At 40.0% G+C, this 24,069-nt stretch overlaps 1 protein-coding gene across 1 annotated transcript in view; it reads left to right on the top strand.

Moving 5' to 3' along the window:
• Positions 1-23,390, top strand: part of RSPRY1 (ring finger and SPRY domain containing 1) — a 53,561-nt gene extending 30,171 nt beyond the window's left edge. Inside the window, exons 7-15 of the mRNA XM_026652845.2 lie at positions 4,636-4,702; positions 5,386-5,517; positions 7,822-7,937; positions 8,724-8,867; positions 16,725-16,836; positions 18,005-18,107; positions 18,980-19,132; positions 21,352-21,456; positions 22,430-23,390. Of these exons, the coding sequence (XP_026508630.1) occupies positions 4,636-4,702; positions 5,386-5,517; positions 7,822-7,937; positions 8,724-8,867; positions 16,725-16,836; positions 18,005-18,107; positions 18,980-19,132; positions 21,352-21,456; positions 22,430-22,526 (1,029 nt within the window). The 3' untranslated portion in view covers positions 22,527-23,390. The remainder of the gene's footprint in view (positions 1-4,635; positions 4,703-5,385; positions 5,518-7,821; positions 7,938-8,723; positions 8,868-16,724; positions 16,837-18,004; positions 18,108-18,979; positions 19,133-21,351; positions 21,457-22,429) is intronic.
• The last annotated feature ends 679 nt before the right edge of the window (positions 23,391-24,069 follow it).

Below are 24,069 nucleotides of genomic sequence, written 5' to 3'. Positions count from 1 at the left end.
GCTGCTCTAGCGTCTTAATTGCTTCTGTATGTATAAGTGGGAAATGTTCTTGTTTTTCAGCAAATGTTGCTGTTAATTTTTTTTTTCTTTTTTGTATGAAACTGCTTGCAGCAGAGCGCAGTAAGATCAGTTTTTGTAATTGTGGGATCTTTTCTATCTTTGTCTCGACATACAGCATTTTTCACTTAAATCAATCACGAGCTCAACATACAAAACCAAATCATACAAATTAAAAATAATCAAAATAAAGGACAGACTTATTAACTTTGAACACTTTAGACTGATGTTGGAAAGTCTGACATCAGTCTATAGAAAGATTCCATTTAATAAGGAAGGGGTCAAAAAGACTTAATGAGAGAATGAAAAAGAAAGGAAGGACTATCTATGAAAATCAAGACCGCAAGTATTTTGTTTTATTTAATTTGTGAAGCACAGAGTGTGTGCCTGGCACTATACAGAACCTAGAGAAAATGAATCCCTGCTCCAAAATTCTTAGTGCCGTTCAGACCCTGACATTGATACTAATGTGCTATGGAAGTTGCGGTATACACAATTGTATTCCTAGACAACAAGTTAATCCGTTCACTTTGGTCAAAGTGAAGAACAGTTTTGAACTAAGAAGTCGCTGTCTTGTGAATTCAAAGGTCAGGGATGTAGTTGAACATTAGTTTGGAGTAAAGGAAAGGATGCCCCTTATCTTGTACTTTAATGCCCGGTGATATCTCGCAGTGACCCTTATTCCTTCTAAAATTTCTGTTGTGCTCTTACTTCTGCAAACAGTTCACCAAAAAGTACTGTACTGCTAAAACTATCTACATTTCAGATAGACACATTCACAATAACCCATAATCAAGCTAAAGAAGCCTAGGTTCAGATAGAAGGCTTATAGTCTGGTTTATGTACCTTACTGCCAGTTCAGATCGGTAACTGGTGATCATGGTTGCAGAACACTATGACTAAGGATGGGTGTCTCTGGAGTAGAGGAGGAATATTTCGTGCTAGGAGCAATCCTAGGGATTTTGGACTTGGTACCCAGAAATGAACAGATCATGTTTATATTAAATCCAAAAGCAACATTAACATAACATCAAGGGCCTGGCCAAACAACTCCAGAAAATGTGAGTTTAAGATTGAAGGTCTGTCCCTCACCATTCCATCAGATGGAGGTACAGAGAGCAATCTGACATACCAGCCGGATTGCATTACCAGTGCAGTGGGTTAAAAGAAAAGCATTTTAATCCTGACCTTTGAATTTACTGGCGTTGGGTAGTTTAAGCCCCTTAAAGCAAAACTAACCTTCAAATAGTTTAGAAGAACAGAGCTTTAGAATTGTTGTGAATGCCCAATATAGGAGAGGCTTCCAGCACATGATTAACTTAGGATCTTATGCAAGCCTTCCACAGAGAGAACTCCTGACACAAGAGGGCTAAAGCACTGAACAGTGTCAAGCAGCGGTTCTCAAACTGTAGGTTGGGATCCCAAAGTGGGTCATGACTCCATTTTAATGGGGACATCAGGGCCATCATTAGATTTGCTGGGATCCGGGACTGAAGTTGAAGCCTGAGCTCCACCCCCCCCCACCTGGTACGTCGGGGCTCGGGCTCCAGCCCCCCTCTATCCCCTACTCGAGGTAGCAGGGCTTGGGCTCCCTTCCCCCGGGCTCATGTAGTAACTTCGTTGTCAGAAGGGAGTCACAGTGCAATGAAGTTTGAGAACCCCTGGTGGAAAGGGAATGGTGCATTGGACAGAATCAGGGTCATAGATTATATATAGTGAAAATCTTCACGAAAGTTAATAAACTCAATAGCCATTTTTTCCCCAAGAGCAAAAGCATTATTAGACATGCACAAACTACAGTAGGAAACTTTGCAGTAGTTATTTGATTCTGTTGTGGGAAATGCTGACTATAATAGGTATAAAAGATTTCACAAGGTTTTCTGCACTTATAACTTACCAAGATTACAAGTAATTGGCATAATATTAAGGGAGCCAGTTTAGTCAAGTCTATCGTTGTTTGGTGGCTGTTTCTTGTCAAATGTCTTTGGAAACTGTAGAACTTGCTAGTTCATTGAATCCTTTCTAGAGATCATGGAACCACAGACGTGGGGGAGGGGGGTTGTTTTTAAGCAAAGGCACAATATAACTATAGCTTCTTTTTATCCGAGCATTGCAGTGGGTCACGTTTAATTTTTTTCTGTAAGAACACCTGCCATTTAGCAGGCAGTTACAGGTTGGCTGAAGCATCTCTTGTGTTAGCTGCCATTTCAAAGGGAGACTCACAACATAAGTCTCTGGTTCGACACATGTTACTTGCAGATGTCACCACTGAGTATGAGGAACTTGTGCAGATTATATATAGTGGAAGGGTAGAGCAGAATTGTCATAGGTTTTATTTGTTTTGACTCTACGTGTAAATTTTGTTTTCGTCTTTTATTCTGAAACTGGTATAGGCAGGTGTATGTGGTCTCAAGCTAGCATGCTAAAAATAGCAGCCTGGACATTGTGGCTCAGATTCTCACACCTAGGAGGTTGGGTGGGCTGGAGAGCCCACACCACAGCATCCACACTGCTGTTTTTTGAGCACTAGCTCGAGCCTCACCAGCGAGTCTGTCTGCCCACTCTGGGAGGCTCCCTCCTAGCTGCAGGGTAGACATCCTTGAGGGATGTTCCCTTCCTTCCCCCACGGTTCAGATAAATTGCCCCATTAATCTGGGGGATCTTGCCCATGCTGTGTCTGTTTTCTGGATGAACAGAGGATACTGTTTAATCTTTCACAAACACTAAATTTGATTTTTTTTAAAAAATCAGACTGTTCTACTAAGACCGTCCCACAAAGGGTTCTAACAAATTTTCAGCTTCCTGACTCTCACCTCTGGGAGGGGTCACCTCTTTCCGCATGGCAGAATGGCCTGCAGTTGGCCACATGCAGAGATTCAGGAGACCTTCTCAGCTCTTAAATTGATGTACTGCGTGACCTGGACCTCAGTTTCCATATCTGTGAATGAGGGTAATGATACCCTTTTTTTAAAGCACTTGAGCTTTACGAACGAAAAGCACCTATATAAGTGCCAAGTATTACTTATTACTACAGTTTACCAAATTCTAAAGAAATCACATGGCTAACCTAGAAGAAACTTTCACTTGCTAATAAAGTGCTTGTTTGATTAAGAAATAAACTACGTTGTCTACCAAACTTTCTCTTGGGATAGTGCCAAACTGCTTGTTAATCATTATTAGCATCTCCTTCGTTTGTGTTAATTACTATAAGGGCAAACTGAGAACTCTACATAACACCTGATAAGGACATTTAAAATTATATGTCAAATATATAATATAATGTATGGATCAAAACTTTCTGTTTATATTATGGAGCATATTGAAGGCTAGCCTTCCTTTTTGCTAAGCCTACACTTTAATTATTTCAAATAGCTGCTTTCCATCTGAAATTTCTTTTGCATGAATTCTATTAAAAGGGGGAAAAAACTCGCAAAATTTGAGGTTACTAGAATGAGGCATCTTGAAGGTTTAATTCAGAAAAATGAGTTTTTCTGAAAAAAATAATCTTAGCATTTGGGGCTAGAAACTTTTATTATTATTTTTTAATTCAGTGGCCCTCAATGAGAGCTAGTGTCACATCAGGGTAAATCAGGAGCAACTCCATTGAAGTACAGTGGAACCTCAAAGTTACAAACACCTTGGGAATGGAGGTTGTTCCTAACTCTGAACAAAACATTATGGTGGTTCTTTCAAAAATTTACAACTGAACAGTGACTTAATACAGCTTCGAAACTTTATTATGCTGAAGAAAAATGCTGCTTTGGCTTTATTTATTTTTTTAGTAGTTTGTTTAACAAAGTAGTGTACTGTGTTTGCTTTTTTTCCCCTTCTGCTGCCTGTTGTGTACTTCTGGTTCCAAATGAGGTATGTGATTGACTGATCAGTTTGTAACTCTGGTGTTAGTAACTCTGAGGTTCTACTGTAGATAGACTACACTGGTTTAAAAACTGTTGTGACATGAGAAATAGGTCCTGTGAGTACTTCTAGTATGGCCCACTTCCCCCCTACTACTGTGCCTGTTGCTCATGATTAAGGCTGCAGATCATTCACCAAGGTCATGAAAGTCACGGCTTCCATGACCTCCATGAATTTTGCAGCACTGGTGTGGCTGCCCCCAGGACCACCCCAGCAGCTGGGAAAGCCCCAGGGCCAGCTGCTGCTCTGGCAGCCCCAGGCAGTTGGTTCCCGGCGCTGCCCTGGAGCAGCAGCCCAGCACCAGTGGCAGCGGGACCCCTGGCCGCGTGCCCCCAGCAGAAGCATCGCCCTGCGTTCTCCTTCCCCTCCTCTTCTCTCTTCTCCCCCCCCCCCCCCCCCCCCCCAGCAGTCTTCAGGAGCGCCCCCTCCCAGCAGGTAAGATTTAGTCACGGGTATTAAAAGTCATTGACAGGTCAGGGGGCCATTACCTGTCCATGACTCTTACTAAAAATACCCATGACTGAAACGTAGCCTTACTCATAACATCTCTGCCTTTCTCTTGTGAAGAGTCTTGAAAATGTAATCTGACTGCTAGTTTTAAGAAAATGTTTTCATTATATTAGACAAACCTACAAAAAGATCTTGTACTCTCGTTGTCTTTAGAATTTCCAGTCCCATCCGACGGTAATGCTTTTTGCACTAATAGCACTGGAAAAGTTTGCACAAACAAGTAAGTATTAGCCTAGTACTTCTTACGGTAAAAACAATAGAGCTAATGTTGCCCCAGAGTGGTTATTTCCTTCATCTGATCACATCTGCTGTCCCAGGTGCATGCACTGGAAATAAGCATGTTGATGTTCCCAACTTGTACCTTAAGCCTAGTGCACGGTAAGGATCAGTGATACCTGGGCTGACAGGGAATGGGATCGCTGTAGGGAAAAGTGTGCTGGCAGGAGGAGACTCCCGCTGCTCTAGTGACCCCACCCTCCTTGGAAGAGAATGGGCGGAACACAATTCCGTCACTATACTGTGTGCTGTCCTCAGATATAGCTCCGATTATTGCCACGTAGGGTCTGCTATCCATCAAATGTAGCTTTGGGGATGGGAAGAGGCATAGGAGCCCTTTGAAGGCCTCTCCATGGCTGGAAAAAAATGTGTCCTGTTAATAGACTATAATTATTATTTTCCTAGCGAATAGCCCTGCTCTCAGATGATTTAGTACAGTAAAATGCTGAATATTTAATATTGCATTTCTTCCTGTTAATCTGTCAGGAGAAGAGACATGAACTCTTATATTTTTTAATATTGAGATTTAGAATATTTCTATATTGTACTTGTAAAATATTTACCTTTTGTCTTTTAAATCACTGTTTCTTGTTTACATCTATTACTTTTTTCACTTTCAAATTACAGGTGAAAATAAAATGACAATTTCTGAATCCTGTATTAGTGACCAGCTTGTTTTGTTAGAGAAATGGACAGATAATCCAGACTATTTAAAACGCCAAGTGGGATTCTGTGCCCAGTGGAGTTTAGACAATCTATGTAAGTATAGTGTGAGCAGGATTCTCACACTATGGCTTCTTTGCAGGATGGCTCTCTTTTGAGAGTGTGTGTGTGTGTGTGTGTGTGTGTGTGTGTGGTGCACAGATACCATGTTTTTGTGTAAGTATTTACTGATAGTTTTGTATGTCTGGTCATATTTGTATGTGCAGATATCCAGTGTCCACACAGAAATAAGGTGCATAAATCCATGTGCATTTGCATGCCTGAATTTTTGAAAAGCAAACCTTATGTAATTATTAAAAATTAAAGTTCTTCAACTTTATTTGCTCTGTAACTGCTGTGACGCTTCCGCAAAGAAGCTCAAAATAGCTAGATGGCACTTGTATTCTGACTTTGTCCCAAAGAAAAACATTGTGATATTCTTGGATATACCAATACCACATCTGCACAAGGACGGATTATGACCTGTGACTTATTAAACAGACTAGATTCTCATGATTTAAGAAACCAAGGAAGAGTAGCTCTCTGGTAAACTGTCGTTTATTTAACAAACCAATCCAGGCATAACTAGTGGGCCCAAAGCTTTGACTCGCTGAAGGACCTCACACGGCTGCCAGCCTTGTTTAAGGCATACCCCTCTTGTTCACTACCACTGGGAGAAGAGACAATGAAATTACTTGGTTGGCCCCAGGCAGCAGCTTGTCTTGCTTATGCTGAAACCGAGCATCTACTTGTGCTTTGTTACAAATGGCAATAAATATATAGTAATGAGTCTGTGATGTACATTTCACTCCCTGAAAAAGACTTCTGTCTGATGAATTACAGTGTTGTTGGTTTCAGAGTAGCAGCTGTGTTAGTCTGTATCCGCAAAAAGAACAGGAGTTCTTGTGGCACCTTAGAGAATAACAAATTTATTTGAGCATAAGCTTTTGTCGGCTACAGACTGTAGAGCTAAATCAGTGGTTCTCAAACTTTTGTACTGGTGACCCCTTTCACATAGCGAGTCCCTGAGAGCGACCACACCCCCTTATAAATTAAGAACACTTTATATATTTCACACCATTATAAATGCTGGAGGCAAAGCGGGGTTTGGGGTGGAGGCTGAGAGCTCACAACCCCCCATGTAATAACCTTGTGACCCCCTGAGGGGTCCTGACCCCCAGTTTGAGAACCCCTAAGCTAAATGTGTCTCCATTCCTCCCCAGTGTGAAAGAGAATGATTTGGAGGGAAAGGTACAGAGCAGTTTCCATGGCATAGCACAACAGTTATCCTGCAACTTGCCTCCTGGTTCTGTGCAGTCCCAGCATCCTGTGTCTTCCCTGCCCTGATTCTGGGTGCTTTCCAGGGTGGAATTTCTAACAAAACCCAGTGTACGGTATAACTTATAATAGCTCAGGGCTGGAGCAAATGCCACCCTTAGTTAAAGCAAATATGAGGAGACCATGTTGAACCGCATGCTAGGGAATCCCACAGCTGGGCTTCTCTTCTCTCCACTGATCATGAGCTGTTACAAAGATGCCACCAGGGGCTGCTTGCTTTTACTTGAAATATTTTGCTTGCCATGAAACTCAAGCATTTGATCAGCCAGTGGGGGAGCGCACTGTGTGAGGGTCTAGCAGTCACGGAAGTGGTGGGGAAAGGACTGAAAGTGGAGGAGGAAGACAGCCTTAATTGGCTCAGGTCAGCTGCATAAACCTAGCCTAATAGCTGACAGCAGCAAGTTTAGAGTTTTCACTATTGCTCTGGCACCATTCCTCCCACAGTAAAATTCCACCCATGTTAACCGTCAGGGTGGTGTCTTGTGTGTCCTGAAGGAATCGCATCTTGGTATGTATTCTGATGCCCTTAATGCTTACTCATAGTTCCTTGAGAGGCACAATTAGCCCTTGGGTGCTTTTCAAATACACCGCTACCTCGATATAACGCGACCCGATAGAACACGGAATTCGGATATAATGCGGTAAAGCAGTGCTCCGGGGGCGCGGGGCTGCACACTTCGGCGGAACAAAGCAAGTTCAATATAACACGGTTTCACCTATAACGTGGTAAGATTTTTTGGCTCCCAAGGACAGCGTGCTATCGAGGTAGAAGTGTGCTCAAAGCAGGACATGCCCTGCTTCTGGATATTGTTCTAACAAACATTGCGTGCCACTGTAAAGAAATAATACTGCATTCAAGTATGCATAATGCCTGTGTTGCTTTAAAGTATGCCAAGTCTGAATTGGATCCTGTGTGTGTGTGTGTGTGTGTGTGTGTGTGTGTGTGTGTAGATGTGTATTTATTGAAATAATCTCATTGGACTTGTTCCTGCAATAGCACTTTATTGAATTTTTTTTCTGCAGTTTTGAAAGAAGGCAGACAGTTTACATATGAGAAAGTTGACTTGACCAATATTAAGGCCATGTTGAATAGTAACGATGTCAGCGAATACCTTAAGATCTCACCACGTGGACTGGAGGTAGGATGTCATTTGATTTTTCAATGTAGAATTTTCTTTTGAAGAAAGCTACAAGAGATCACCATTTCAGTTCACTTTTTGTTCCCATTTTTTTACCCTTCAAAGAATCAACAAGTCTGTATTTCTGAGCTCTCTACAAAACTAGTGAAGGAATTCTGTTTTGGCAGTGGACTGTAATGTCTCTAACCTGCTTTTAGTACCAGAAATGACCACTGTAAAACTTTACCCCCTCTTTAGATCCATCTGGTCCTTCTCCCATGTAGTGCAGAACTGTTCCCTACAGTAGATTGTTTGTTTGTTTGTTCTATTGTTTTTTCTATTGTTCTGTCTAATCTTAAAAGCCCAAAGCAACAGGAATTCCATTTCCTTAGAGAAAGTACCCCTCACCATCAGGAAATTCAGCCAAAATGTTCTTTTTCTTAATTTTGTTCCATGACTGCTAGTGATATATTCCTAGAGCACTAAATTCCTGTCCCTCCTTGATGTTTATATCTATCAGATAGTTCTAGATCATTCTCCACTTGGTCATTTTTTTTAACCTTTAATCTTTGAATCCGTTCCACTAGCCCTCTGATCACTTCTCTGACCTACATTCAACTTGGTTCAGTTTTACTGAGATTCTATCAGGTATACAGCCTTTGCTGTTGTGAAGGGGGTTGCATTGTGTTTGGAAATTGAAGTGCTTTTACAATTTTACTTGTAAGGCACTTATCAAATCTACCAGACAGAATTCTTTGTGACTGCCAGCTAATTACAACTAATATATTTTCCACTTTGATTTTTCAGGCTCGATGCGATGCCTCCTCTTTTGAAAGTGTTCGATGTACGTTCTGCGTTGATTCTGGGGTTTGGTACTATGAAGTCACAGTAATTACTTCAGGAGTGATGCAGATAGGATGGGCCACCAAAGACAGCAAGTTTCTCAATCATGTGAGTACATGTGAGGTCACACAGCTGATACTCTAAATATTAGGGTTTTTTTACTTACAGTGCCTATACAAATGGCATTTTATAGCCTATTGAAATAATTGTCCATATTTTATATGCATTGCCTCTTCCTCTTATTTTTTTCCATACATTTGCGCTGTTACAGTTAGTGAATTTAGAACTCCTGAAAGGTGCTGGAGTGACATTTATCTCCAAAAGTACAGCACGGTCATCAGTAGCGAGAACTTTTCTCACCCACAGTTGCATGCCTCAACCCTGATCTGGAGCAGTAGGAAGGTAGTTCAATTTTTATGACCCATTCCACTCTTGGCCTCTGCTCCAACTGCAAATAAGGGTGTCAGTTACTGCCAACTGTGTTTTTGTGAAGTGATCGCCTGCTTACTAAGAGCTGATATGCTATTCACTCATTTGACTTAGGCCGTCAGGTGGTTTTTCTTACGTTTTTCTCCTATTTCACAAACTTGGTGACTAGAAATTAAATGGCCTCTAATCTACATGAAACCGTCCGCTCGGGATAGTTTAATATCTTTGAATGTGGGGATGGTAATCATACTGTTTTATTTTTAGTCAAGAAAGGAAGGATTAGACTGGATTGCATATTAAACTATTTTGCCAATCTAACTTTGTCTTTCTCAAGACCCCTTCCATAAGCTCCCTCTGGTGTGTTCTGTTTGCTCACACTTGCTCTGTTCAGTTAGTATTTGACACAACAAATTCCTAGTGCTTGTATGTATGTCGCTTTTTAAAAAATACTCTGCAGTTGCATGCATTAACTGGTCAAAGTCTGTGATCATGGGCTAGTTCAAATGATAACAGAAACGTGAGTAGGATTTTTTTTCAGTTTCCCTATCTGGATGAATCCTAGTGAACAATGCCAATATAAAGAGTTTGCCTGTTCTTTTACTAGAGAGGAGCAAATAGCACCTGGCCTGTTCTGAAATGCTAACACTTCATTTTCCAGTCTGGCAAGGAATTGGAAGCTCTCCCTGTTTATGGCAGGAAAGACTAATTTCTGATGGAAAGAGTACATCTGTGGAAATAGCATGCCAAATGTTCTTTCCCTGCCCTCCAAAAATAAATTCATACAGACACGAAAACTACCTGAGGCACAGATTGAGAGTAGCACAGAACAGCATAAATGTCACTTGGTGACAACATTAGCATTAAGTACTGGTGGTTTCATTCTTCATTTCAAGCAGGTACCTTGCCAGTCACATCTTAGTTACTCAACCTGCCTTGCAAAATTCTATTTACCTGTGACAAGTTTTATGGGGGAATAAAAGGTGGGGTTTTTTGTTTTGTTTTGTTTTTTTCATGATCTTCACAGCAAAGGCCATTGTGTCTTCACAGTAAAGGCAAATACCTTTGTGATGTGGCTTTTTTGTTTTTGGTTGGTTTTGTGTGTAGTGTTTTGTTTGTGTATCTTGGTTTTGTAAATTTTCAGGCTGTTGTAAACTCAGGTGTACTCAGGCAAGATGGGGGTAGTGTAAAGGTTGCCATGGAAGCCTTGTTTTCAGAGTTGCCTGATTTGTATTCTCCACCTGAACACTACTGTTAAAGTTCCTTCTATTCTGCTTTTTTCTTTTTTAATGGAATCTCACAACACTTTTCATAGCAAGTGTATTCCGTTTACAAATAAGGATGGCTTTTATAATTGTTACCTTTGCAACCTCACCCGGCATCTGAAAATCCAACTTTTTGGCTCGCCCATAATCACTATTAATAGTTCTGCAATGGAAATGTATAGGCCTATCCTGTTGCCTCTGAGGCCAATTAGCATTTTACCATGGACTTGAGTGGGAACAGGGTAAGGTCCTTAATTGACCATTCTGTTTGTGCACGAGCCAGAAAAATAATCCAGGTCTCCTCTATTGCGTTGGCTCTGCAGAGCTAACAGGTGTATCAAGTAGTAGACGCTCATTCCTTGGTAAAGTCAGCGGGCAACAGATCTGCTTGCTATCCAGTCAGAATCCTGAAATTTGTGAAAATTTTCATATTACCATTTTCTGGTCGTCTTAATACTTTAAGATAAGGGGGCAGATTGTATGGAGTTTTGTTTTGTTTTGTTTTTTTAATGTTATAATACAAGAATGACCAGAGTTAAAACTGCTCAGTTCCAGCTTTTGTAGAAAAAAAATCATTCCAAAACCTGATGTACATCATAGACCAAATACTGTGATGTGATGTAGATGTTGGTGTTGATGAACGTAAGTTGGTACGTGCCAAGGGAATGGAAGAGAAGGATATAGCGAGAAAAGCAGCTAACAGGACGGTGTAAGAAGGAATAAGATAAAGTAGATTCCCTGCCCCCATTAGTTACTCTTCCTGGTATCCTCTCCCTTACATTCATTCATGTAAATTACTTCCCCTTGCTGGCATATAATTTACACATCGGATTACATCATCTCTAAATATGGCCCCTTGCCTACTGCACAGTATTGCAAAAGAAATGTAAAAAATTGCAAGCCTGTCTTGAATACCAGAAGTTGTCAACACTGACTGTAATGGAAACCGTTTGTGAAATGGAACAGCAGCCCACCAGCCCTTAAACTGTAAGAGGCTTAAAAGATTTTTCCCACTCACCATAAGTAGCTTGACAGTTTGGGGGTTGGTTTTTTTTCTGTCTGATGTGCTTCCTGTGAGGAATCTCTAAGAAGGGAGAATTGAGATAATGTCTCTATTTAAGGGTTAGAAGTTTGCTTTACTACACTTTATTTTTCCCTTGATTGGATATTTCTGGTATTTTCTGTTTAGCAGATTTTAATTTATCTTAGAAATGGGGGTTAGGGTTGTGTGTTTATTTATATTAATAATAATAATAATAAAAAAAACCCTCCCCACCATCTTCACCTCAAATTATGCCAGCCAGGCGTATCAGGTAGTCACATGCTCTTCATGTACGTGGAACGTGCTTTTACATCCTTCCTGCACCAATGTTGGTGCACAGGGCGGAAACCAGTCTCTTCTATTCCTGTCTGTCATTTGCTGCTGCTTCTGTTGGCTCTGTGTTGTTGAGATGGACTAGTCTACCTTCCCTGCTAAGGGGGGGTTCTTAAGAAGTCTCACGGGTGCCCTCACGTCTTCACACCATTTGGTCTCCATTTGACAGTTTCGTGTTGGAGTCTGTGCATTGGCATCCAAAGTACATGCCCCAAATATGTCCAGCAGTGCCTTCTGATTCCGGAGCAATGAGCTCCTGGTTGGTGACTTTTCTTCGCTGGTGATGAAGTCTTTCCAACCCATGTCCAGAATCTTTCGTAGGCACTTACTTTTGAATGCATCTAGTTTTCTAACCTTTTAGCAGATCTCCAGTTCTTGCAGCCCTATGTTAGCACCAAGATTACGTTTGAATTGAAAATTGTCAGTTTTGTTCTGGTGCTGAATATCTTTGATTGCCATACGTTGTTAAGTTTACTAAATACTGTGGATGTCTTTCCTATCCTTGATGTCACTTCCTTCTTGAGGTATCCGTTAACTAATATGGTACTACCCAGTAGATGAGTTGCTCTTCCTGATATTTTTGACCAGGGGGGTGGATTTGATTTAAATCACTAGTCAGGAAGACTCAATTTAATCATGGATTTCTACATAAAAGTGCATTTTTGTTGGTTATTATAACCTTAATACATATTCTTCACAACTTCCAGAGATAGATGTAGGTTTCATTTTTAGAAGGTACACACTATACATTTTTAAAGTGATTTATTTTGAAAACTTTTCAGATTAGTTTTTAGAGCTATATCAGAAAATGAATGATTGGTCATTTCATTTATCAAAGGTAATTGAAGCAGATATTTATGAAGTCATTGGGAGGTGAACTATCTCCAATTCAACAGGTTAATCATTAATATTTGGATGATTTTCTTGCCATGCTGTATTAGGAGGAGAACATCACCAGACAGATATTTAAATTGTTTAGTTTAACTAAAACAACGTTATGTATTCTGGATTTTTTTCTTCAATAGCAAACATAATATTTTAACAAAACAAGCATATGCATTTTTTAATTTAGTTAAATATTCAAGATTTTTAAAATCAGAATTGTTTTTCTTAAAATTGTTTTTCACTAAAAACAGTTTTATCTCCATATGTTATCTCATAGAACTGGAAGGGACCCCGAAAGGTCATCGAGTCCAGCCCCCTGCCTTCACTACTAGGACCAAGTACTGATTTTTGCCCAAGATCCCTAAATGGCCCCCCTCAAGGATTGAACTCTCAACTCTGGGTTTAGCAGGCCAGTGCTCAAACCACTGAGCTATCCCTCCCTCCATATAAATGAAATATTAAAAAAAACAAAAAACAAAAAAAAACATTAAATCTACTGTCAGCCAGGTCAACATGAGAAACTTAAAATATTGGCTTCTGCAGCTAACTCAGTCATCTTCACCTTCATTTTCCTGTTTGTTCATAATCTGGAAAAGAAAAAAAAGCTTTCCTACTTTTTCAGGTCCCAAACGATTTCTCAATTTGGAATGAATTAGTCCAAAGGAAGAAGAAAATCTTTCTACACCGGCAGAAGAAGCTACTGCTGTTAAAAGTGAGATGATCACTTCAACAGTCTCTGAATCCAAGTGCTTAAGTGACCCACCAGTTCACTGGTGTGACTTTCTTTAAAATATCATCAACAAACATATATTTCTTGAATGGTTCTTATTCCCAAACTGGGTCTCTTTTACAGCCTGCTGCCATTATAGGTTTTTCCTTCTAGTGAGAAAATGGTATGGTAGATCTCAAATCAATGAAGGCTACACTCAGAAAGACCTCAAGACTTCTGGAATATGCTGCTCAAATAGTTTCTACTGCATGTCCTTCCCTTCTCGCATTTATCTCCAGACTTCTTCTCCTTGTCCAGATCTATTCCACTCCCAACAATCTTCTATTCATTGAACTTTTTGAAACTTTGCACTTTCAGAGAGAGGTAAGGGATTGACTCTGTGTACACAAATTTGCAGAGGGACAATAGGGTTATTTTTCACCTCTATATAGTATGTATGTATGTACACCTCTACCCCGATATAACGCTGTCCTTGGGAGCCAAAAAATCTTACTGCGTTATAGGTGAAACCGCGTTATATCGAACTTGCTTTGATCTGCTGGAGTGCGCAACCCCCACCCCACCCCCCCCGAGCACTGCTTTACCGCGTTATATCCGAATTTGTGTTATATCGGGTCGCGTTATATCGGGGTAGAGGTGTATTTAAAAACATTTTTGCTGTTAACAAGCCTATTATCTCTGGAGACACAAATCCACAATCTGAGAACTGCAAAACTAATCCTCTCTGATGGTATCTTCTAGACTGAGCACTGTTTGGGTAGATAGAAAGATTAACGTAAATCTAAACAGAACCCCCTGGAACCGCATAAAATTGGGTCCCTAATCCATGAACTATTGGAACTAATTTACAAAACTTTTCTTAAACATTACATGAATATATTGTCTCATACTATAGAATTAGAATTTATAATCCCTATCTTTGAGCTATCATGTATCTTAATTAAAACTATCTTTAGATAGGTTTTTTCCTCAAAGAATTTTATCAAAAAAATCCGATTTTAAATCCCCCCTTTTTTTTTTTAATCATTGATTTTTATCCACCCTGTTTTTGACTTCTGTTGTGATGTTACCATTTGACATCTGGCTTTCAAGGATATTTGTTTTAGCATAATTAATTTTGAGCCATGCTTGGCTTGCTATTTTTGCCAAGTTGTCTCTTTATTTGTAACTTTTTGGGGGTGCTGCTCAGTACCACAATATCGTCAACGTCGTCTAGGCATTAGCCATCTAGCCATGCTGTACCCGTGTTTGTGTTTGTTAATACACTTCTTTGTTATCCAGTCTACGGCAAACAGTGGAGATACAATGCAGCCCTGTTTCACTCATGTCAACAGTGAACTACTCTGTCTGATTGCTCACCTTTATAGAGCACTTCACATCTCTACATGGTCTTGATGACGTTAGCTGGGATTCTATAGGACTGAACAATGTTCCACAATGTATGTTAGTGCAGGTTATCAAATGCTTCTTGAAAATCAATTAAATTGATGAAGAAGGGAGCTTCCCCTTTTAGATATTCTTCTGTGGTCCTTGCTGTGAATATCTGACTTACACAGGATCTCTTGGGCTTGAATCCAGCCTGTTCTTCTCTAAGCTTTGCATCCACTACCGCTTTCATCCAATTTACTATCACACTGCACAAGGCTTTCCCTACAACAGAGAGTAGTGTAACTCCTCTCCAGTTGTTACAGTCAGTAAAATTAATCCTTTTGGAATATTCTGACAATTATTCCATGTTTCTCTTGGTGAGGGGGGGTTCTCTTTTTCCGAAACTTCATTAAGCAGCTCTCTCTGTTTTGTTAGGATGCTGGTATCAAGTATTTTAAGCATTTCTGTTGTAATTTGATCATCTCTCGCTGCTTTATTTTTCAGATTTTTGATTGAAGCCTGTACTTCCGACATCTCAACTGGACTAATGTTTGTCAAGTTGAGCAAGTTCATTTGTAATGTATTTGGGGCCATTTATCTCGTTAACACTTGAAAATTGACTGAATTTAGCTATAATTTGGGAGCTGTGAGACTTGCATTGTTGGAGGAGTACGGGCATCTCTGCCATTATCAAATCCCACAGAGCAAGCAGAAACTCGTCTCTTCTTCCATACTGCTAATTGGTTCCTCCTCGTCAACAAGGAGAGGTGGCTTTCTAGTACGTTGAGGGATATTGTGTTCAGTTACTGCTTGCCCCCAAATGGGTTTAGTGAGGAGTCTGTGGGAAGCTTTTTATAGTACAGTCTTTGGATTTGTTAGTGGGGGCAGGGGGCAACAGAGGGCGTTGTTTTTCCCACAGTCTTGGTGCTGGGAGCCACTTCCTTTTATTTGAATATAACTTGTCATTGTCTCAAGTTTTGTCAGCTTTTGAGTTTGAGAGTAGCTTCGGTTAGATGAGCGGTGGCATTGTGGAGAAAACAAGTAAAATGTTGCTAGGTTTGTTGTAAGGATAATACATCGGCTATTAATTAACATATAAAATGTATAGTCCCTTTCATTCAGGGAGCTCAAAGCACTTCGCAGACACTAATCCTTACAACACCCCTGGGAGGTAGGCAATCTTTATCCCTATTTTACAAGTGTGGAGGACCTGAGGCACAGAGGTTCAGTGACTTGCCCAGTGTCTCCCAACAAGTTGCTGGCAGAGTCACAAATAAACCCCATAACTCCTGACTTGCCGTCTTGGGCACTATCCACCAGACCATACTCCCTCTGACACATGGAAAACATTGTAACACCTGGGTACACAATAATACAACAATTGTGTGGAACGTTGCAAACACCTCGGTCATGCTAGTTTACCCAGTAAATGCCCTGATTCTTAATATTGAGTCATTCTGTCTGGTGAACATAGATCAGAAATGAGGTGCATGGTCAGAGCTGCCTGAGAGGAAGCTCACCTGGTACCTCTACTCTTTCTAAGCCTGGTTCAGTTAATGCTATTAGACCTTCATCTTTCATGAGCAATAAAGTCACCCCTAATTTTTTTTATTTAAAGGAGTAAAATCCATTTGACCTTGAAAGTCTCTCTTCCAAAGGATTTTGGAGGAGAAAAAAGTAAATATGCCTTCATAAGAAGAGCTGTGTAGTTCTGACGCATTTTTAGGTCGAAAGAAGAGTAAGGAAGTGATACTGAATGAGGGGGGTGTGGGTGTAAGTGAGAGAGAGAAAATAGAATATAAGAAAATTGAACTTCTTAGAATGAATGGTTTGGTTATGTAAAAATAGACCTCCAGCCCTTTCCCACCGAACAGGAGTGACTGCAGATTAAATTGCTGTGCTTTGTTTCTCTAAAGGAAGGTTACGGTATTGGGGACGACGAGTACTCCTGTGCATATGATGGCTGCCGGCAGCTGATTTGGTATAATGCCAGAAGTAAACCACATTCCCATCCCTGTTGGAAAGAAGGTATTTTCTTCATCTTGTGGCAGTTATCCTAGCCTGCTTTCTCCAGAGAGCTTTTTTAGAATACTCACAGGAGGAATTGCCTGTATTTGGAGTTTATTAACAGTGTCAGAGACTCTGAAGACGAGGTCATCTAGCCAACTTCTTGCCATTACAGGATTGTTAATTACTGTACGCTTACTGGTGTTCTGTCTGGTTTCTTAAATGTCATGTGAAACTGTCCACCACTTCTCATGGAGACATTCCACAGCTTAACAAATCTCACTTTGGGGAATCCCAACCACCACCATCGGTTATTAGAGGCGGTGCTGATAGCGCCACCTTAGCTTAATGTTGCCTGATACTTCCTTTTATAAGATCCTGTTTTCAGTTGCTTATAACTTGGCCAAACTTAAGTCATTGGGGCGGAAATTTTCCATGCAAGGTGTTTACCTCAGGCTGATGTGTCTGTCTTCAGCAAAAATGGTTTGGCTGTTTCTGAGAACAGGATTTGGGAAATACATTGTTTGGCCCCTGTATAAAAAAGAGAGGAAAGTCTGGCAATCTTTGCTTTGAGAAGCTATAGTGCCCCCTTTCTTTGGAGTAGGAACTTGAAATTTGGGAGGACGGCGGCCTTTTTTCTTTTCTTTTCTTAGGGATGTGCCTGTAATCCACACGAAAATCAACCCAAATTTGCCCAACTTGTAAAATCTTTAAAATACCTCAGTTTACACATGCTCTGTAGAGACTTCTTTAGATTTTTAGCAGCTTAATTTCCTGAAGATTGTCTGCATTGGGCATGTTCCATCCTGGGGAGGGAATGGAAAGAGGCGACCCTAAAGCCTGCATTTGCTAACTTTTGAATATTTAACTTAGCAGTGTTAATATTCCTTAAATGTTGCTGTCTGTGTGCAAATCAAGCTAAAATCTTCCTTTCCTTAATTTCATCCAATTTCCTCCTAATTATACCCTTTTTATTGTGGTAAATAACTCTTCTCCCTCCTTAGTGCTTATTCAAATAGAGGTAGGTTGTTCCCTATTAGTCACTCCTTAGCCAAGCTATTCACAGTCAGCGTCTTAACCTTTCCTCAACAATCAGCACCTCCAACTCCCAATCATACTTGTTTTTGTTCGTTGAATGCCATAAATATCTGAAACTTAATCTTAAAATATTTTTGTTTTTGCACATAAGGAGACACAATAGGATTTTTACTCGATTTGCAAGAAAAGCAAATGATCTTCTATTTAAATGGGAACCAGCTTCCCGCTGAGAAGCAAGTGTTTTCATCTGCTGTGTAAGTATATTTTCATGCTGACAGAGACAAGAATTAAAGTGCAATATGTATAATGGTTCTCATTAGTTAAAAGAAAAAAAATTTAAAATTCTGGGTTTAGTTTGACAGTAAACCAATATTTACCAGTCATAGATCCTATTGCTTTTAAGCTGACCTCCCTATTGAAAGTACTGATAACAGTTAAAATGACATTAGTGTGAATTTACAAATGGATTTAAGGGCCAGAGGAAACGCATTCTTTAGCCTAAGTTTAATACCGCTTTCTGTAGTGCAATTTTAGCAACTTACGGAACACTTGCTATATAATATTGAGGATTTTGGTTCTCTGGGAGATAAAATAACAAAACCTTGTTCTTGTTGCTTCAAATGTATGAACTTTTTGCATGCTCATAATTTACTCAGGGCTCCCCAAGTTTTGTGCCTAGGCAAATAAGGGAAAGAGGGGCGGGGGGTGGCGATGTTGAATCCTTTGCACTTGAACCTGTTCCCCAAACAGCAGCAGACAGCCCCATTTTGGACAAAACAGTTATTCCTACTGAGTTGGATGGAGAATAGTGTTGTCACCCACTCAGGTGCATGTGTTTGCCTTCCACATAGATGCAACTTATCCTGTTTGTAGCCAGTAGAGGCTCTGGCAGATAGTGGCAATGGTCTTGGTTCACATATCTTAATTAAATTCGGAAACGAAGAATCAAGGAAAATATGTGCTGCTAAAATCAGGTGCCCTGGAGTTTCTCTCCCAAATAACTGGCTGAATTATAGTATTGGGAGTCTTGTTCCAGGGTGGGATAGATTCTGGTCCAATGAGTATGTCCAGCATGCTCTGTCTGTACTATTGCTTTCTGATGTTCATGCTGTCCTTCAAATTGCAGATCTGGCTTTTTTGCTGCAGCTAGTTTCATGTCCTATCAACAATGTGAGTTCAATTTTGGAGCAAAACCTTTCAAGTATTCACCTTCAATCAAATTTAGCACCTTTAATGATTATGCCTTCCTGACAGCAGAGGAGAAAATAATTTTACCAAGGTAATCTCTTTCTGCCTGGTTATGCCACATTCATACAATATACAAATGTGTAGGTTTGAACAGAATATGTCAAATTTCTGGTGTAAATGGTCTAACATTGTAGTCTCCTAGAACATAAATAACTTTGTGATCAGTTCAGCACTTGATTAGCATGTCCCTTTCACATAAGGACTAGACTTCAGGCTCCACTTCAACAAAGCACTTAAGCACATGCTAAATTTTGTCCATCTTCCTTCTGTACTCATTAAACTACACTGCCGGTGCAGTTTTAAAATTAAACTGATCTTACCTAGCACAGTGTTTAAAATACACATAGTAAAAAGCACTTCCTGCTATGTATAAACTGTGAAGTTAATTGAAGAAAAATGTTCTTAATTAAAATTGGTGTCTTGTTTAAAAGTGACCTCATTTGTGACATTGGCCGTGTAGAAGCACTTTGCAAGCAATTGTAAAGCCTGAAGTGATTGTTCTCTTCTCCTAATCTCAATAAAAATACTTCCTTACTAAGAAAGATGCTGCCAAGGAGAGAGGTTGGAGTGGACTGGCAATTCCCCAATTTATGAACAGTTTAAGACCTTTTGGCTTAATTTATGCTCAGAACTTCTACTCGGATAAAATCAGCATAAATTTTGCATTTCTGCAAAAAGGAAAATTTTTCAATTCTAGCTTTAGGCAATCAGTAAAAGTGTGATCCAGTGCAGGAGAGCACAGTGCTGGGAACCAGTGGCCCTGCTTTGCCACTAACTCGCCATGTATCCTGGGGTAAAACCCAAATTTTTAAACTTTGATGCCTAAAGATAGTTATTGTGACTGGGCCACTCGCCTCTCACGAGCACTTCCTATCTGGTGTGCCTGTGCTTGCACTTCTTTCAGCTTTGCACTGCTCGCAGTGCCTCCCACCGGCTACCGCCCTCGTCAGGTGGCTCTTTGTTGACTCAGCCCTCCAGCTGAATCACGCAGTCTGCATGTGTACAACCAACCCCCTTCCGGGGGTACACAATTCAATAGGGCCTATCACAGTGCCCTGAAGACCCTTCACCTCCTGGCGAGCCCCAACTGACCCCCGCTCTCCAGCTGAGCTGCGCTCTCAGTTCAGTTCACGCTCCTTCTGGGGGGTATCCAAAGTCCCACAAATGCTGAGAGTGGGCAAAAAAAATCAAGGGACTGAACCTCCATTGGTGCCGTCTAGCCACACAGAGTTCCACTGAATTCACAGGAGTGCAGAGTGCTAGTAGCCCCACTGAAGGAGCAGGGCTGACGTTTTATCATTTCTTGGGTATTGGAAGGATTTTCTTTCATCCGTGAAAATTCTGATGCTTTTTCTCCAGCACCTTTCTATATTAACACTGGTGACTATTAGTGTTTAGAGATGTGGCTGCACTGTTTACCCTACACTCTTTGACTGTTTCCTTATTTCAGCCTCCTCCCTGTGTTCATTCAAAACTTATCAAGAAAATGACATACTAAATCTCCTCATTTTTAATCTAATGTAGAAGGTCCCTCCAACTACTTAGCTGCTGTCCAGAAGAACTGCACTAATGCTATCACTTCTTTCATTGATTTTTCTCACCTGAAATTCCTTGGTATTGGTGTCACTTGAGAATACAGCTCTAATTCCATTGTTAGAATCCAAACATATGGAGTAAAGTTTTTATTAACTCAGTTCCTTCGACATTTCCTTTATACTAACACACCATACATTCTCCTCTCCATCCTGGCCTTTTTTTCCTCTTCTTGTGTTGGTTGATATGTTGGATTGTTGTCCCTCTCTTGTATCTATATTCTTGTAAACAGTTTTACAGTATTGTATGGTTTCTGAGACTTTGTGCATATTGAGAATTTTTTTTAAAACATTCCTATTATACCAGTGTATATAATCAAACTAAATCATAAGAGGTGGTTTGTTTTTTTTTAATTTAGAAGTGTTCCACTTTGAAGTCATAGGAATTGGAGATGGAAAAAAGATGTATTGAGTCATCTAGTCTAGCCACCTCTTCCAACCCTCCCCACAGCGTAGCCAGAATAGGGTTGTTAGACTGTCCCAAATAATTTTACGTTCGTTTAGGAATGTTTTTACTGATTTGTTTTTAATTGTCAATTAAGAACAACAGTAAAGAATTTGTGTAGGAGAAAAATACCTGCAGATGTGGTATTGGCCTGGATCCATTACTCAGGAGTGTAGTTTAGTGATAAATGTTTTTCTTGTACATCTATTTCAGACATAGACGTCTGGCTTTGTTGAAGCAAGTGAGTATCCGAGAGAACTGCTGCACGCTGTGCTGTGATGAGGTAGCAGACACAGAACTCAGACCGTGTGGACACAGGTAAATTTAAACACAAAGATCTTGTCCGTTTGCACCACATTGTGTGAAAATGCAGTCAAAGTCCGATTTCTGCTCATCTCTGGTGACTACCCAACCTGCACGAAAAGATCTGTCCCTTTAAAGATTTGAAAAAGAGTTCAGGATAAATAAACACTAGTCATTTGACCAACATCTCCCTCAACAAAACAGATGTAATATCCAAGGGGGTGGGTGTATGCTGTCGCTAAGCATAGACCTGCTTTTGTGTCTCTTCACAGTTCCTGCACTACCAAATTTAACTCCTTGGTCTGGAAAGTGTCTTGAGATAAGTATAGTATAAAAGCTCCAAATAAAATACAATCTTGTTTAGAGAAAAATCAAGAATGGGACTGGATTTTTAATGCAATCTGGATCCTTTTACCAAGTCCCCAGTTCAAATACAGTTAAATACTGACAATGTCATTGCCATGATGGTTTTTTAATTGCCTGTATGAAATGAGTTTGCAGCTAAGTGTCCAGCTCTTAGTGACCTGTGGGCACCACTATAATACGACTGTTGGAATTGACAATCTTGTTGGCAGTTATCAGAAAGACAAAGGATTGAGTGAGTGTGCAGAATATACCTCCCTATCGCCTCTAGTTATTGACACTGCCATTGTCCAAACCATACCTGGTCTGTGGATTAATTAAAGGGTGACTGCACTAAAAATTGCTCAGCAGCATTAAGGACCTAAATCCTGCAAGATTCTGATTGCCTCCTGCAAGGAAGGGGGTTGAGACTCATGGGCTTCCGTTGACTCTAGTGGGAGCTGAGGACACAGTACCTGACCTTCACATTGAGGAAAATCCATCTTGCTGATCCTTTTTCCACAGTGGTTGAATGAAATTTTTGTATTGAGTGAATTTATTAGCATCTGGATGGTGTTGATTCTACTCTTATTTAAAAAAAAAATCAGCATAAATTCAGATTTGTAACTGATCTTCTCTTCTTTAGTGACCTGTGCATGGAGTGTGCCTTGCAACTGGAGACCTGCCCGTTGTGTCGACAGGAAATACAGACTAGAGTCAGACAGATCTCTCACATTTCATGACACGTGGAGAAATATCATGGACTTATTTCTAATCAATTCCGGCCAATGCTGCAAGGGACAAGCATCTCTAACCAATCTATACGCACATCAAAACCATAGCCGTGACCAGATTTCATGCTACACCATAGTTTATCTTAGAAATGAAATCTTTAATAAACTAACCCAACTTGCCAGTGCTGGGGAACTGGCTTCAACAATAGATAATAGTTCAACATTTTATGGCTGTTGGTTATCTCCAAGCAAGACCACAGGAGAGTGTCTGTCTGTCTGTCTGTCTCTTTCTTTCTTTCTTTCTTTCTTTCTTTCTTTCTTTCTTTCTTTTTTTCTTTCTCTCTCACCTATCACAAGTGCTGAAAAAGAATTTGCACTGGAAATATACACAAAGTACATAAAATCTCCTAAAACAGGGACATTCTGTCTCATGCTCTAAAGTCCTTATTTTTGGCAGAAGTCATGAATAAAGTAAGCCAATATGTCTTTAATGTAGCCTCCTGCTGGTCAGAGACTGTTTTCCGACAATGGATATTAAACTGCTCAAAGACTTGAAATCTGTACACAGACAGACTGGTTTGAAAAGAAGGTGCAGAGACTGTAGAAAAATCCAAATTTTTGATAACTCAGTGATTCCAAAGAACGTTCTGATTTCTTTTTTTAAACTGCGGAAAATTGGTGGTATTTTCACATTCGTAGTGTTTCTAATTACTTCAATTTCAGTACCCATGTTTAGTGTAAGAATTCCTCCTGAAAATTATTCTTTTCACTAATTGTAATGCTGGACGGGAGACAGTTTGAAATTTTGGGTATTTTTAAGGTACCATCAATCATCTTTTTTTAATCAGTATTGTTTTTTGAAAGTTATGTACATTTTGACCTCTCAAAAGGTCTGGAAAGAATTCTGAGCAAATGTATTAATATTGTTTTAAACGAATACATGTTATTTGAATAGCACATTCGGTCCTGCTCTGTTTAACTCTGTCTTTAACCACAAATGCACATCGCCTACACTAAGAACCTCACACACGGTCCCCTGCACCAGGTATAGATTTTGGGTCACACTTTCTTTTTGGTTGCCATCATCAAGTGGTGATTCCTTTTTACTCCCTGTTATCATAAATTTGTGAAACTTAGTTAATAAGGATTCACTTCAGCAGGCAACTTTGGATAGATGGGTTGTTTCAATGTCCAAGTATAAATGTAGTGAAACAGAGCCAGATCCTCAGCTGGTGCAAATTGGTGTAACACCATGGAAGTCAATGGTACTTTACCAACCTGGGCCAGTTTGAGAACCTCACCCAGAATCTTCCAAGTTTTTACACTTTTTTCTTTGGAGGTACAATAGCCTTGCTAACTCACACACAATAACTTAGACCAAAAAAATCCACACTTCTTGGCAAAGATTTAATAGCGGAGATTGCTGTAGTAAGCTCTTGTGCTGCAAGATGTATTTTATTTAAATAAAAATTTATATAAATTTAGTGTACTAGTAAATTATATTTAATACAAAGTATAGTTGGGGCCTGTCTGTACGGGCTGAGCATCTTAA

Source organism: Terrapene carolina, unplaced genomic scaffold, assembly GCF_002925995.2.
Source record: "Terrapene carolina triunguis isolate 2854851 unplaced genomic scaffold, T_m_triunguis-2.0 Scaffold130, whole genome shotgun sequence".
Lineage (NCBI taxonomy): Eukaryota > Metazoa > Chordata > Testudines > Emydidae > Terrapene > Terrapene triunguis.
The sequence above is the reverse complement of the archived record's forward strand: the minus strand, read 5'-3'. Positions and strand labels throughout refer to the sequence as shown.